At 42.4% G+C, this 15,164-nt stretch overlaps 1 protein-coding gene across 1 annotated transcript; it reads left to right on the forward strand.

Annotated features, from left to right (window-relative positions):
* Positions 1-11,922: 11,922 nt before the first annotated feature.
* Positions 11,923-14,325, forward strand: LOC110684502 (ras-associated and pleckstrin homology domains-containing protein 1-like). The gene has a single exon (XM_021860956.1). It carries the CDS (start codon positions 11,923-11,925, stop codon positions 14,323-14,325), a length of 2,403 nt encoding a protein of 800 aa, XP_021716648.1.
* The last annotated feature ends 839 nt before the right edge of the window (positions 14,326-15,164 follow it).

A 15,164-nucleotide genomic window follows, 5' to 3' on the forward strand; every position in this document is an offset into this window, starting at 1 on the left:
AAGAGAGATCCCTGGTTTCAGCTGCTAGACGAAGAAGCTGAAGCTGCCCGTACGGACGAAGAGGTTGCACGGGTTATCGAAGCTTGTGAAGGAGGAGAAGGGTCCTCCAGGGCTGCTGAAGAGGAAGCTGCAGCTAGGGCAGCTAAAGAAGACGAGGCTTTGCTGAAGACCTCGGTGAGCTTTCAGACTTAACTTTGTCTTTTTTTTTTTTTTTTTTGTACTCACATTCTTCCTCCCCCCTGTCTTTTACAGTCTGAAGAGAGTAACAGACACAGAGAAGGGAAAGCCCCTGTTCGTCCCGAAGACCAGTTACAAGAAGAGTCTTCAGACTCAGACATGGACGAGCAGCCGCTTCAGAAAAGGCGCCGAAGAATGGCCATCATCGGCCCGCATGACTTTCAGCGGAGGCCAATGACCATCGGCGTTGAAATAAGGGAACCCGAGGAAGGCAATGGATCGCCGAGGGTTCCCCGGCCACCACCCCAATCACCTCAAAAGACCCCTCCGCCACCTCCTGAGATGGAGGTGGATCAGAAAACTCCCGAATCTAAGGGAGGGGTCCAAGAAGAAGTTCAGGAGAGTGCCGCTGAGCACAAGAATAAGGATGCCGTGATGCCCAGTGCTGAGGGTTTCACGGCAGACATCGCAAGAGAGGTTGAGGCTTTCGTCCTCACCCCTGAAGAAGAAGAGGTCATAATAATTGACTCTTCTGAGAAGGATGATGCTGAGCCATCCAAAGCTAAAGAAGCTCCGTCGTCATCCTTTCCTTCCTTCCAGACTCTTCAATCTGGAGAAATGGGTTTCTCGGCCCCCCGAATTCCAATCCCAGATCACATCTGGGACCTCATATGGGGTCAGAACCGAGAAGGTGCTGGAGCCTACTTCGGCGATTTTGCTGGCACGTCCGAAGTAGATAGGGCAAGAATCTGGTCGCTGAAGGCCACTGCTGGGATGGGCGAATCCAGCAGATCAGTTCCTGACACAGCCAGGTCTAACCAACTGCTGATGATGCAGGTGATTTTCCTTGCATTTATTTCCTCTAAAATTCAGCTCTATTTTTATTATTATTTTTTTTTTTTAACTTGTGCTCCTGTTTTCAGTTCGTGCACAATCAGACTCTCACTGTAGAGCTGATAGATACCCTACAAGATAGGGTAGACGCTGCCGAGCACGACAAGAAGGTAGCCGAAGAGGAGTTAAAGCTTGCTAAGCTGAAGCAAGCAGCAGCTGAAGAGAAGCAGCAGAAGGGTGAGGAATACGAGAAAAAGGCTGCTGAAGCCTTCAAAACCTTCTGCGACGCTATGGAGAAGGAAGTTTTTCCCCCACTGATGGAAGGGGAAAAATTCCTCCAAGAGCACATGGGAGTGGACGTCTCCAAATTCAAGGCTGTCATTGAGAGCCGAATCCAGGAAGGAGCTGCTGCACAAGCTGAAGTGCAGCAACGGTTAGAAGCTCTTGAAGCCAGCAGAATGGCTGCTGAAGAGCTGCTCCAAGCCAGGGATGTCCAACTCTCAGAGGCTGCTGCTGCTGCTGAAGCTCGGAGAGCTAAGCTCCAAGAGGCTGAGGATCAGCTGATGGCTAAAAAGGAAGAAGTGGCCCAGGCTCAGACAGAGGCTTCCCAAGTTCAGCAGGAGCTGAATGAGCTGAAAGGTTCCTCCTCCAAGCTCGCCGATGAGCTGAAGAAATCCAAGGAAGACTTGGAGGAGACCCAGAAGAAGTTGGATGATGCTGAGGCTCTACTCAAAGTCCGTGTCTATACCCAGGAAGAATATGAAATGGGTTTCAGAAACGGGTTCAGAGTATGCCGAAGAGTCTGCCTTCATGCTGAGCCGAAGCTGGACTGGTCCAAATGTGCTGAATGGGTCCAGAATCCCGAAGACCCTCATATGAAGTATGCAACTCCAGTCGAAGCTGAAATTCTTAAGGCTGAGGAAGCCGAAGAAGAAGCTGAGAGAATGGAGTTGGAGGCTGAACAGAGGGAAAGGGAGGCTCGGCAGAGTGCAAAGCCTGCTTCTTCTGCTGCTGGGGCTGAGACCACCATGGGGCTCAACAATGCTGACCAGTCTGATCCTCGGGCTGAAGCATAGGAACTCGGGCAGTCGTCTTCAGAATCTTGCGGTTCATCATGCGCTCAACTTTAGACTTGCCGCTTTCTGAATTTTTTGCCTTGTTTTTTGCTTCAGCTTGCCTTGTCGTACAAAACAGTTTAATTTTTTGCTTCTGTACGTATTTCGGCAGCTGTTATTTTCCGCTTGTGGGCGGCTGCCGATACAGTTTATTTGAACTTGTAGCTCAATTTCTGAGCATAAATTATTAATTTGATGTTCTTTTCTTCAGCTGCTTTGTTTTTGAATGCTTTAATGTTTCTTCAATTCTGCTGAACATAAACTTGCACTGGTAGTGCTTCTTGCCCCCCCAGAAATTGAAGTATGGCTTCAGCTGAATAAACAATTTCTTTATTTCTTCAAAATGGGTATTCGAAACACAGGGTCAACTGAAGGCAATGCTTCGGATAACGCCTTTGGAGAACAAATCTTACTGAAGCTTGACTTCAGCTGAAAGACTAGAGTTCTTTAAAAAATAGATATCCGAAACACAGGGCCAACTGAAGGCAATGTTTCGGATAATAGCTTTCTGGGATACAAGGCTCAGTTAAGGCAATATCCCAGAATTGTCCATGAACTCATGTCTTTGGAGAACAAGTCTTACTGAAGTTGGACTTCAGCTGAAAGACCAGTGTTCTTTAAAAAGACTCATGTCTTTGGAGAACAAGTCTTACTGAAGTTTGACTTCAGCTGAAAGACCAGTGTTCTTTAAAAAGACGAGTTTTGTCAGCAATCTGAAACCCAGTTACCCGAAGGCGAAGGTTTCAGACGAGGCTGAATAAACAATTTTCAACTGTTGCTGTTATCCTTGATTTTCTGTCTATCTTTGAAAAATGGATATCCGAAACACAGGGCCAACTGAAGGCAATGTTTCGGATAATGGCTTTCTGGGATACAAGGCTCAGTTAAGGCAATATCCCAGAATTGTCCATGGACTCATGTCTTTGGAGAACAAGTCTTACTGAAGTTTGACTTCAGCTGAAAGACCAGTGTTCTTTAAAAAGACGAGTTTTGTCAGCAATCTGAAACCCAGTTACCCGAAGGCGAAGGTTTCAGACGAGGATGAATAAAAAAACCCTTAAAGAGTAGATAAAACCGAGAAAACTTTGAAAGGATAAAAAGTTGTAAACATTTATATAAATGGCGGCTCCAAGGCCTTTCATTAGTTCAAAATGTACTTACAAAGATTGTTCTGCCCCGAAGGGTTTACACATGATATTTTTTCAGTACATCAGCGTTCCAGTGATTTTTCAACTCAGTTCCATCCAAATGCCGAAGTCGGTATGTCCCTGGCTGAGCTCATCACAGATTTCATAAGGTCCCTCCCATGCAGCTGAGAGTTTCCCATGGATTCGGCCTTTCTGAACTGCAGCAGCATTCCGAAGGACAAGGTCTCCAATTCTAAGAGGCCTTTCATGGACCCTTCGGTTATAAAATTTGCTGATTCTCTGCTTATAAGCGGCCATTCTGTCTCGGGCTGAGTCTCTTACTTCGTCATCCGTCAGTGTATGACTGACGAAGTAGATCGGTTGTTGAATTTTACTTTCTTCCTTTAGCAGTACTGCGCTGATGGTGACTGGGCTAACGGCCACGTATAGGTACAAAGTTTCTCCTTCAGCTGGGCTAGCCAGCGTTGGGAGTTGAGCCAGATGCTCCCGAATCTGTTTAAAGGCGTCTTTTTGCTCTTCCTCCCAAACGAGCTCTTTTGTTTTCGGGAGTTTCAGGGCTTTGAAGAAAGGTAACCCCTTATCCGAAGCTCTGGAAATGAACCTCGAGAGGGCTGCCATTCTTCCGGTGAGCCGCTGAACATCCCGCTTTGTTTTCGGCTCAGGAAGGTCGAGCGCCGCTTTGACCTTGGAGGGATTGGCATCAATCTCCCTTTTGCTGACTATGAACCCAAGGAATTTCCCTGACTTCACGCTGAAGACACACTTCTTCGGATTCAGCTTCATTTGATGCTTTCTTAAGGTGGCGAAAGTTTCAGCTAGGTCCTTAACATGGTCCTCAGGTTTTTTGCTTTTGACGATCGAATCGTCGACATAGACTTCCATGTTTCGGCCCTTTTGATCGGCAAAAACTTGATCCACCAGCCTTTGATAGGTTGCCCCCGCATTTTTCAATCCGAAGGGCATCATTTTGTAATTGTACACCCCAGCGTTCGTGACGAATGCTGTCTTTGCTCGATCGTCGGGGTGCATGAAGATCTGATGATACCCCGAGAATGCGTCCATGAAACTAAGCAAGGCATGGCCACTTGTCGAATCGACTAGCTGATCGATCCTCGGCAAGGGATAGAAATCCTTCGGACAAGCCTTATTTAGGTCCGTGAAGTCAACGCACATCCTCCAGGTACCATTGGCCTTCTGAACCATCACCACATTTGCCAGCCATTCTGGATATTGGCAAGGTTCGATGAAGCCTGCCTCCAGCAATTTTTTGACCTCGGCTGCGATGTCTCGGTTCTTATTAGCGGAGTAATTCCGCTTCTTTTGCTTCACTGGTCGACACGTTGGGTCAACATTAAGCTTATGGGAGATGAGGTCTGAACTTATCCCGGGCATATCAGCTGCCGAGAAAGCAAACACATCTCTGTTGTCCCGAAGGAGCTGAATAAGTTCACAACGGGTGTTCGGATCAAGGTCCATCCCGATTGTTACACATTTCTCAACGTCTCCTTCGGCCAACTCAACTGTTTCAGTCTGTTGGTCCATGTCCATTGCTGATGGACTGGACTCTTCATAATCTGGCCTGCTGCCTATGTCAGCAGGTGTCCCAGTCTTTTTGTTCTTCGGCTGGCTCTCTGAGTCTTGTTGTTCAGCTGAAGAGCTAACCTTTTCCCTTTCGGGCCCTTTACCTCTGGGTACAGATCCTTGGGCCGAAGCACTTAGGCCTTTCGGCTTTTTTGTGCTTGGCTCTCTTTCTTTTTCTTTCTCCTCCTCATCCTTGTCGTCATTTGGGCGACTACTGGATGGTTTGAGGTAGTTGCACCTTCGGGCGTCCTTTTGGTTGCCCTGTATCCTTTCGGGGAAGCCGGCGTCTGAGACGTAAATCATCTGCTGATGATAAGTTGAGACGACCCCTTGGATCTCATGAATTATGGGTCTCCCCAAAATCACGTTGTACACTGAAGGAGCGTCAATGACCAAAAATTCAATCATGACGGAGCGTCAATGACAAAAAATCCTGGCTGCCTCATCGCAGCCGATGGTGATAGGAAGTGTCACCTTCCCATCTGGATAAGTTGAAGCCCTGTTGAACCCGGATACCGGGTAGGGTACCGGCGTAAGGTGCTTGGGCTTCAGCTTGATTTGATTGTAGGCCTTTCGGAACAGAAAGTTTGCTCCGCTGCCACCGTCAACAAGGACCTTACTGACGTCGTGGTTGGCCACCGTGGCGATGATCACCAACGGATCCTCGTGAGGGAACGTTATCCCCCGGCAGTCGGCGGCTGTGAACGTCATGTTCTGCACCGGCGATTGGGGAGATTGGATATCAGCGTTGTTCACCTGGTGAGTCAAAGCCCTAAGGTGTCGCTTGTGCTCCCTCCGAGAGTATATTCCTCCCGAGATAACATTGATCGGAGAGAATTTCCCCTCCAGTTTTTTACTGTTCTTCCGGGGGAAGTCGAGGTCTAGCCGAGAGTCCTTTGCTGACTTCTCGGACTCTTTTTTCTCGCGGTGATCCGCGATGTATTTTTTCAAGTATCCCTTCCGGACCATGTCCTCTATCTGGTCCTTCAGTTGGATACACTCCTCAGTGTTGTGTCCCGAAGACTCGTGGAACTCGCACCACTGATTTTTATTTTTTCGCTGATACCACTCTGGGAGTGGTCTCGGCTTTCGGTAACTCTGCTCCTCCTTCGTCACGCTGTAAATTTTGGCGCGTGGAAGAGAGAGCGGAGTGTAGGACTCGTATCTGCCTGTGTATGAGGCAGATTTTTCCTTCTTTGGGTCGCTGACCGAAGATTACTCCGAGCCCTTTGACTTTCCCTTTGCCTTATGGCCTTGGCCTTCAGACAAGGGTATTTGTCTTTGTTTCCCTCCCCCAAATTGAGGTTGGGTTTTCGCTTTGTTCCATTCTTCGGCTCGGATGAACTTATCCGAGGCATTCAGAGCTTCCTCCAAGGTCTGCGGGTTATGCATGACCATGAAGTCTAGGAACTTCCCGGGCTGAAGGCCATTCTGCATTGCAAAAACGGCTAGCCCCTGGTCCAGCTGAGAGACGCTGGATGACTCGTTACTGAAACGGGTCAGATAGTCTCGGAGGCTTTCGGTTTCCCCCTGTTGCAGACTCATGAGTTCTGCAGTAGTCTTCTCTCGGCGGTTTGCCGTGGGAAACTTGCTCTTGAATTTGGAGGACAGATCATCCCACCCTGTTATGGAGCCTTGCTTTACTCCCTTGGAGATCCACGCTTGCGCGACCCCCTTGAGAGTGGTTGGGAAATATTTGCACCAAGTCGCTTCGGATCTGGGGCAAAGATGCATATGAGTCTCATACGAGGCCACGTGATCCTTCGGATCCGAGGTCCCGTCATATGTGATGTGCGACGGTATTTTAACCGTGGGCACGTGCTCTTCCAGTATCCATTGCTCGAATGGCGAACTGGCGGGTAGCATAACGGCCTTGCCCTTGTTCCTGGCCGAAGGGACCGCGCTCCGCCCTCTTAGAGAGGTAGGAGTGGTTTTCGTCCCTGGCTGGGAAGTCTGGGCCTCGGCCGCAGGGAACGAGAGGCGACTGCGAACGCTCGGTTCCTTGCCGCCGAGTCGGTCGAGGACGCTTCGGCGAACAGTCTCAGGTTCTCGGTGAGTAGATTCTGGCCGAGAAGCTGAGCTGCTGCTCTTATGCGTTTCTGGTCGGGAGGATAAGGATCCTTTTAAAAATTGAGGGTTCTTTTTCCTCTCTTTTTCATTTTTCCATGTATCCTCTTCCCACTTTTCCAGTTCCCGGAAGGAAGGAAGCTTCCCACCATCATGGTCTAGCTTCCTCCGCTGATGCCGGGTATGCGGAGGAGTTCGATTACGAGGTGGTGGCATATTTTGTGCCCTCATTGCCTCCATGAGCATTGCCAGCGCTCTTGCCACCTCCTCCGAGCTGGGCCCCGTCAAAGGGTCCTCGGCCGAGTATGGGAATGAGGGAGCACAGTCGATGGTTGGCTTTGGGGCACTGAATGTGTCCTATGATCGGACTCACCCCTGCTAGACCGAGAGTGACTCGGCCTATGATAAGTCATGAATTACGGGAGAAAGAGAATCCTCCTTGTATGATCCTCCCCCCGAGCTGGCACCCTTGGGAGAGTTCCGGTCCGGCGAGGGTGATGGTGTAGAGGTTTTAGGCTTTTCGCCCGCTCCTTGACGGAGGCCTTTACTCTTGCGGTTCTTAGACATTGCTACTAAGATAATTGCAAGATGATCTTGGTTAGTGTTTTGGCTTAAAGATTTTTGAAAGTCTTCCCCACAGACGGCGCCAAATTGTTTCGGGTGAAAACAATGGGACCTTGCCGAAGGTCCGATGAAACGGAGAAGACTAGATTCGGTCCAAGTAATGTTGGACCGAAGGTTTCCTGCACATTAAACACACGTAAACTAGCCTCGGGGGTGTTGCCGAGGAAGGCCCCTCCGATGCTAAAGTCAGTACAATGTGTTGAAAGAGAAGACTATGCAAGAGAATTAGTTGCTTGAGGCTTTGCTTGAATTAATGAGAATCTATGTAAAAATGTAATATTGATGGCTTTTATACCTCTTCATACATGGAGATGTTGGGTCTTAGCCCAATTGACTTGCCTTGAGGGCTGATCTTTGACTTTAGCACAATTGGAGAGATGAACCTTGACCTTGGGCTTTTAATTGGATCATTTAATGCCTAAGCCCAATTGGACTAAATTGGACCCAAACAATAATAATAATAATAATAATAATAATAATAATAATAATAATAATAATAATAATAATAATAATTTAGCTTAAAATTATTTAGACTTTTAGTTTATTTTTAGGCTCTTAATCTTAAATCGAATTATTGAAAATAATGGGATGAGACTGAAGCTTTAGAAAAGTCAAGCAATAAAAAATAACATATGAGTACGAGTAGTTGCTTTCTTGTAGTCTCAAAATACATCAAAACAAATTGAACCAAAATAGTACTCCGTAATTCATAGTTACGTACTCCCTCCATCTCTTAATTAGATTTTTTTTTCATATTGGCAATCTACTTTATTTTCTAAAAAAGTTTACAAGCTCCTTGACAAAAAAAATAATAAATAAATAAATAAATAATAATGTTCATATCTCTATGACAATCAATAATTAAAATTTGCAAATTGCAGTCATTTAAAGTTCGTATTTTGCAAATTGCAGCCATTAAAAAATAAAATTGCAAATTGCAGCCCAAAAATTCATATAAATCGTAAATTGCAACTCGATTCAACTTTTTCATCGGTTTACAAGTTGAAAAATTTTCGATTAAGGTTTTAGGGGCCATTTAGCTCTTAGGGGTCCGAATTGAGCTCGGAATTAGCAAAAAAAATAACACAAGTATCTTGTTTTGCGTAACAAAAATGTATCGATTTGTGGAAAACTGTAAATATGAGACACTTACGTTATTTTTTGCTATTCCAAGCTCAATTCGGGTCCCTAAGGGCTGAAATGACCCCTAAAACCTTAAACGAAGATTTTTTCAACATGTAAAATGATGAAATGATTGAATCGGGCTGCAATTTACAATTTATACGAACTTTTGGGCTGCAATTTGCAAAAAAAAAAAAAAATTAAATGGCTGCAATTTGCAAATTTTCCTAATTATTAATTCACAACATTTTATCTAAGACGAAGATAAAACTATAGTTGGAAACTCTAGTGTTGTAAGTGGTGTCATGAATTTAATACACACATTTGCTCTTGTGATAGTCAAACAAATACAAGATAATTAAAAGCCATATTAATTGCTGAGTGCTCTGTATTACTCTTTAGCAAAGGTAATATGGCATGTTCTATACATGTTTGATCACGTAAATCTCAACTTAATTAACAAATGTGAACATGAGATCTTGAGAGCACAAATCACATATGGATGTGAAGGGTCGATAAATTAAAAAGACGTATATTATTATTATCCTTCAATAATTCAATATGATGTATAAACAAAATATTAAAAAAATAATAGTAATAAAGCAATAACAAAAACATGAAGATATTTGATAGTCATATTCCCACGTTATCATGTAAATCTTGGCTGAAAAGGCGCACAAAAAAAGGAGGCTATTACACAATTTGCATGAACTTGTTTTTCCAAATTCCAACCAAACTCAAAGGAAATTAAATAAAACCAAATAAAATACTATCAACATGAAGACTTCATGACTTAAGAATTTATGATAATTATTGTAGATCGATCTTACAATCAATAATAGGAAATAGTCAATGATAGATGCCTTGTATATTTATTTTATAATAGAATCTTTATTCCTTGGGGTAAAAGCAAATATATACTCCGTATTATATGCGTACAACCTATATATAATGAAATAATACGGAAAATCATATTAAGGAATCAAAGAATATGGCTTGAATCTGTCCTAATCAAAGGTTTTATACTCTCCAAATATTTGTCAATTGTCATTAAACTCATTATATTTCATAATTTATATCGAGAAGCAATGAAAAATCATTGACTATGACTTTAGGAAAGATTAGAGGCATAATCTTACGCATAAGTTTTGCTTATCTAATAATCTTTTGCCCATTTCTTTGTCACTACTTGTTATAATTAGTCTGTACAAACATAAGTCAAGGTCTATCAAGTATAAGAAATCAATTATACTTGTATGAAGTTTGATGGCAATAATCGACATAAAGGTGGTATAGTTGTATGTACGTCTTGTGTGAAATCACATAATAATTATATCGACGTAAAAGTTAGCATATTTTGCTTTATAATAGTGTGAAGATAGTTTATTATGGTGCCATATGAGCTGTGATAATGAATTATCACAAAGCCTCTCAAATACGATGTATAAGTTTTTGTTAACCATTTTCTTTATAACTATGAATAAGCATTGAATTTCCAATAAGTTTTATATCATGCTTGGAATATTCATTTGATAGATATGCTTGGGGGTTTTTAATTATCATATGTCATTTGAAGTTGTGTAGTCTAACTACGTAGTTTAAGTTGGAGTCAAAATAAATTTTAAAAAAAACGATCAATGTCAGGTAATTGAGAATTTTTTCCTCCTACCTAGTGTGAAGGTTGTGTTTGATGATGATAGCTCTCACAAGTCAAATACTTGGAATGAGATTCGAGTAGCATGCACATGGAAGGTTTCTAGCTTCAAAAGTTTCCTTAACACAACTATCACCAAGAATATTGATAATGATTTGGCTTCTTGCTAATTTGGACTATAATGAGAAATTGCGCCTAAAAACAAAGTGATTGAGGCAAGTCCTAACTTTACAGCAGACTTCAAATGAGAATTACAATCAAGATATTAGTGTGAAAATTTGAAAATGGTACAAAGGATCCCTTCTAACATCAAACTAATAACTAATGAATAACGACAATACTATAACTTTTCTTGATAAATGTACTATGAATAATTAAAGAGGAAGAAAACTTTGACAACATAATGGCCATTTAGACAAACAATTGTTCTTTGGTGATCCAATTATCTATGGATCACAATTTGTCCTAATTATTGGATAAGTGAAACAATGGATAAATGAAAAGGGTCGAATTAACCGGGTTTTAATGGACATGGTTTTTATTATAGTTTTGTAACAAAATTATACACTAATTAAAAATAAGAATGTATACTTGTAGTTTCGTATTCACATGTGCTCACTTTAGTCTCTACTCTTATTTGTTTTTCCTTGCTCGCTTATGTCCTAAACCCTCTACAACCTACGATCAATCCACAAACCGCTTTGAGTTGACCTGTTTAAAATGTCAAGAGGTGACCTAGCTCAACCCTGGCCTGCATCAACCTTTACTTGACCCACTAACCAGATTTAGGGACCACTGATAGGCTCATGCTCAACTAATCACCAAAAATCAGCCAAACGCAACAAATATTGTGACTAGATGTCATCATCATATAAGTTCTAATCTGGTAAAGGAGAAACAAAAGCACAATTTTATTTCTATTTCTAATCTATTTTCTCAAAACTCCTTATTAAAGGAGTTCAAACTTCATTCGTTTGTTTTTAATAACATTCTAATTCGTGCAATATTTACCTACTTTCTTTTTAGTTGCGTAACACTTATATGTATAATTACTTATGGATGGTTAAACTTATACACAACCAATTAAAAAAGTCAAAGTTATACAAAGTATTCCGTACTATTAATGGTTCAACACACTGTACACCAAAACTGATTGACAGCAAAATAGAAGTATAACAAAAGTTATACTCCTACTAGCGTTAAAACAACCTGGATATAATAGAGTACACTATTCATCAGACGCGTTGTTTCGCACACAAAATACGCGTCCTTAGCAAGTTTCTCATTCTTTGGAGGCCCACGTTACACAACACAGCAGCCGTTACCAATTTAATAATTTATATAAATCAAATAAATATTAGTCTTTTTAAATTTTAATGATTTCCAGCATACTCTATTATTGTCCACAAGCAAGCACAATCTATTTAAACTATCATATAAATTATCCCCTTAAAATCATACCCAACATTAAAGTTGCACAAACAAACGACTAAAGGCAGCTGAAAAAGCAAAAAAAAAAGTTGCAACTGCCTTAAAGGCACCATTTGATCTTTGAAAGCAAAGCAGAGATAGAAAGCAAAATCTCAACCATAGTACATACATGGAGCAAACAGAAGACGACCCACCTCCTTTTTGGATACAGAGCAATGCTGCCCTCCGTCAGGCAGACCGTCATCGGCGTAGACACAACCCGGCATCGAGCTTATTCCTCAATACTGGTGTTCTGGTTGTGATTCTGCTGGCTGCAGCTGTTGTATTTTTAGCCATAGTGATCCCTTCTGTATTGTCTCTTGCTCGCTCGGTCTTTAATCCGAGCTTAGTGAAGAGCAGTTGGAACTCACTTAATCTGATTCTTGTCTTGTTTGCAATTGTTTGTGGGTTCTTGGGAAGGAAGGATGATGATCAAACACCAGTTAGCAGTCCTATGAGACAAGAATCTAGCAAGTCCGCAGAGTCATCGACTCCACGCCGGTGGTATGAATATCAAGACAGTAGGATGGCACACAATAGTTTTGGTAATGCAGATACTATGAGAAGGTTAAGAAGGAACAGCAGCTCATACCCGGATCTTCGGCAAGAGGGACAATGGATGATGAGCGAGAATAGGTGGAGATCATATGATGATACTCATCTGTATAATCATCAATTTTCGAGATCTGAGAGTCGTATTAATCGTAGTAAATCTCTTGGAGTGGTGGATGAAGATGAGTTTGATGTTAAAAACATTGAGGTGGATACATTTGTAGGTGGTGCCAAACAGGATATAAAACCATCGCCACCAACTCCGCCACCATCAGCAACTGCTAGAAAAAATGTTAATGTTAGATCCAAACAAGTGGTTAATGAGGATCAACATGTCACCAAAAATATTGAGATGGATGCTCAAGTAAGTAATGAACAACAGGTTCTCAAATCTGAATCAAATCCACCACATCCTGTCCATTATCCTATTTCACCTTCGCCACCAATGTCACCGCTATCTCCAACATCACCAACCTCATATTTCTGGCCACCACCATCACCACCACCTCCTCCTCCTCCACCTCCACCACCCCTACGAGCACATTCATCAATATCAACTAAAAAGAAGCATGAGAGTAATCAAAACAATTCAATAAAAAAGAAACCCAAAGCAAAGGTTAAAAAGCAAATGCCATCACCAGCATTTCTACCACAACCATTGTCACCACCCTCACCATTGTCACCAACCAATGACTTTTGGCCACCACCATCACCGCCTCCGCCCCCGCCTCCGCCACCCTCACGAACTGCAATTCGAAGGCAGCAATTGTCACCAACCAATGACTTTTGGCCACCACCTTCACCGCCTCCGCCCCCACCTCCACCACCCTCACGAACTGCAATTCCACAGCAGCAATTGTCACCAACCAATGACTTTTGGCCACCACCTTCACCGCCACCACCCCCACCTCCACCACCCTCACGAACCACATACCGACGGCAACCAATGTCACCACCCTCGCCAATATCACCAAACAATTACTTCTGGCCACCTCCATCACCGCCACCGCCGCCACCTCCACCTCCACCACTCCCACGGACTTATTCAACAATTTCAGCTATAAAGAAGCATGAAAATAGGAGGAACAGCCAAGCAAATAGGAGACATATATCAAAGGTTCAAATTCTAGAACAACCACCTCCACCCCCACCCCCACCACCGCCACCACTGAGACCAATAATAGGCCAATTCTCTGAAGATATAATAAGAGATAAAAAGAAAGGGATTGTGATTAGGACCCTCAATCGCCTTCCAAGAAGGAAAAGGAAGCAGGCAAGGAGAAGTTATGAGAACCTAACAGAAATCATCCAACCTCCAAAGACATCAATTCATCGTTCAAAGTCCACTCCTGAATTCCCCCCACCATCTCCTCCACCACCCCCACCTCCACCGCCTCCATCACATCCTTCCATGTTCCATAATATTTTCTCTAAAAAAGGAAAGACAAAGAGGCAAATATATTCCACTTCAGTCCCTCCTCCTGCACCACCACCACCACCTGCTAGACCACTGCAACAACAATATCAGAGCCTTGATTCTGCTAGACCATTGCCTAAGACTAGAACTACACCATCAACAACCAGAAGAACAGTCCCGCCAGCTAAAACAGATAGCTTCAGCAGCATAGATAAAGACATTGGTAATGGCAGTGAGTCACCACTGATCCCAATACCGCCACCTCCTCCTCCGCCGCCATTTAAGATGTCAGCATGGAGATTTGTCACACAAGGGGGTTATGTTAAGATAGAGAGCAACAATAACAGTCCGCGCAGTGGTTATTCAGCATCAGAAGATGATGACAGTTCCCCAAGCAATAAACAAACTAGCAATGTGTTTTGTCCAAGTCCAGATGTAGATACAAAAGCTGATGATTTTATTGCTAGATTCAGAGCCAAATTGACACTTGACAAGATGAATTCAATCAAGCGAAATCACGGGACTGGTCCTTCACCACTGGGATCAGATTCAGGCCGATCCTGATCCCAGGGCTACCCATAATCCAAATGAAGTTAGTATTTGTTTATTTATTTTCAAAACAAGGGTTTTTGTTTTTTTATTTGTTTCTTTTTACTATTATTTTCTTAGTTAAATACTTAAATTATACCTTCATTTATTCTTTGGGATGAGATTTTTTTATTTGTTTAAGGCTGATACGAGAAGTGTAGATGATGTTAATAGACATGATACAATAATACCCTGCATACCTGTAGGTGGAATGTACACAGAGATATTGAACCTTTTTTTGGTCCTCAAATTCTAATAGAATTAGTTTTGTTTTGTTTTGTTATTGGGCATATTATGATCTGGTTTTACTTTATTTAGTAATCAAAGGTTATACATTAATTCTTGTATAAGATGATTCGGTTATGGATATTTTTATTTGTATTAATATCTGTTGTTAGTTCTGTAATGGCACACAATCCTCGATAAAGGAAGAATTGGTGCGTTTTGAGAGAGAGCATGTGACAACTTCACAAGAAGAATTCTTTATGGATATTTTCTACTTTAGTACGGAGAATTCATCATATCCCTAACTCATCTACCTGGCTACGGATATTTAATTTTCCGATTTCAATCATCCGGCATTGATTAGAAAATAAAACATTACCTAACCAACCTTGACAATGCAATACTTTCCCACAATTGATGACAGCCACAAACTAAATTTATGATTGAATTAACTTCAACATCTAACCCCAAGCAATGCCAGCTGGATATGATAAAAACCTCTTATTTATGCATGATGATTATATAGCAAAGTCATTATCATACTGCGTAATTCACTAAGCTAACAGTTCATCATGCATAAAACTTCTCAG

This window comes from Chenopodium quinoa, unplaced genomic scaffold (assembly GCF_001683475.1).
Source record: "Chenopodium quinoa cultivar QQ74 unplaced genomic scaffold, ASM168347v1, whole genome shotgun sequence".
NCBI lineage: Eukaryota > Viridiplantae > Streptophyta > Magnoliopsida > Caryophyllales > Amaranthaceae > Chenopodium > Chenopodium quinoa.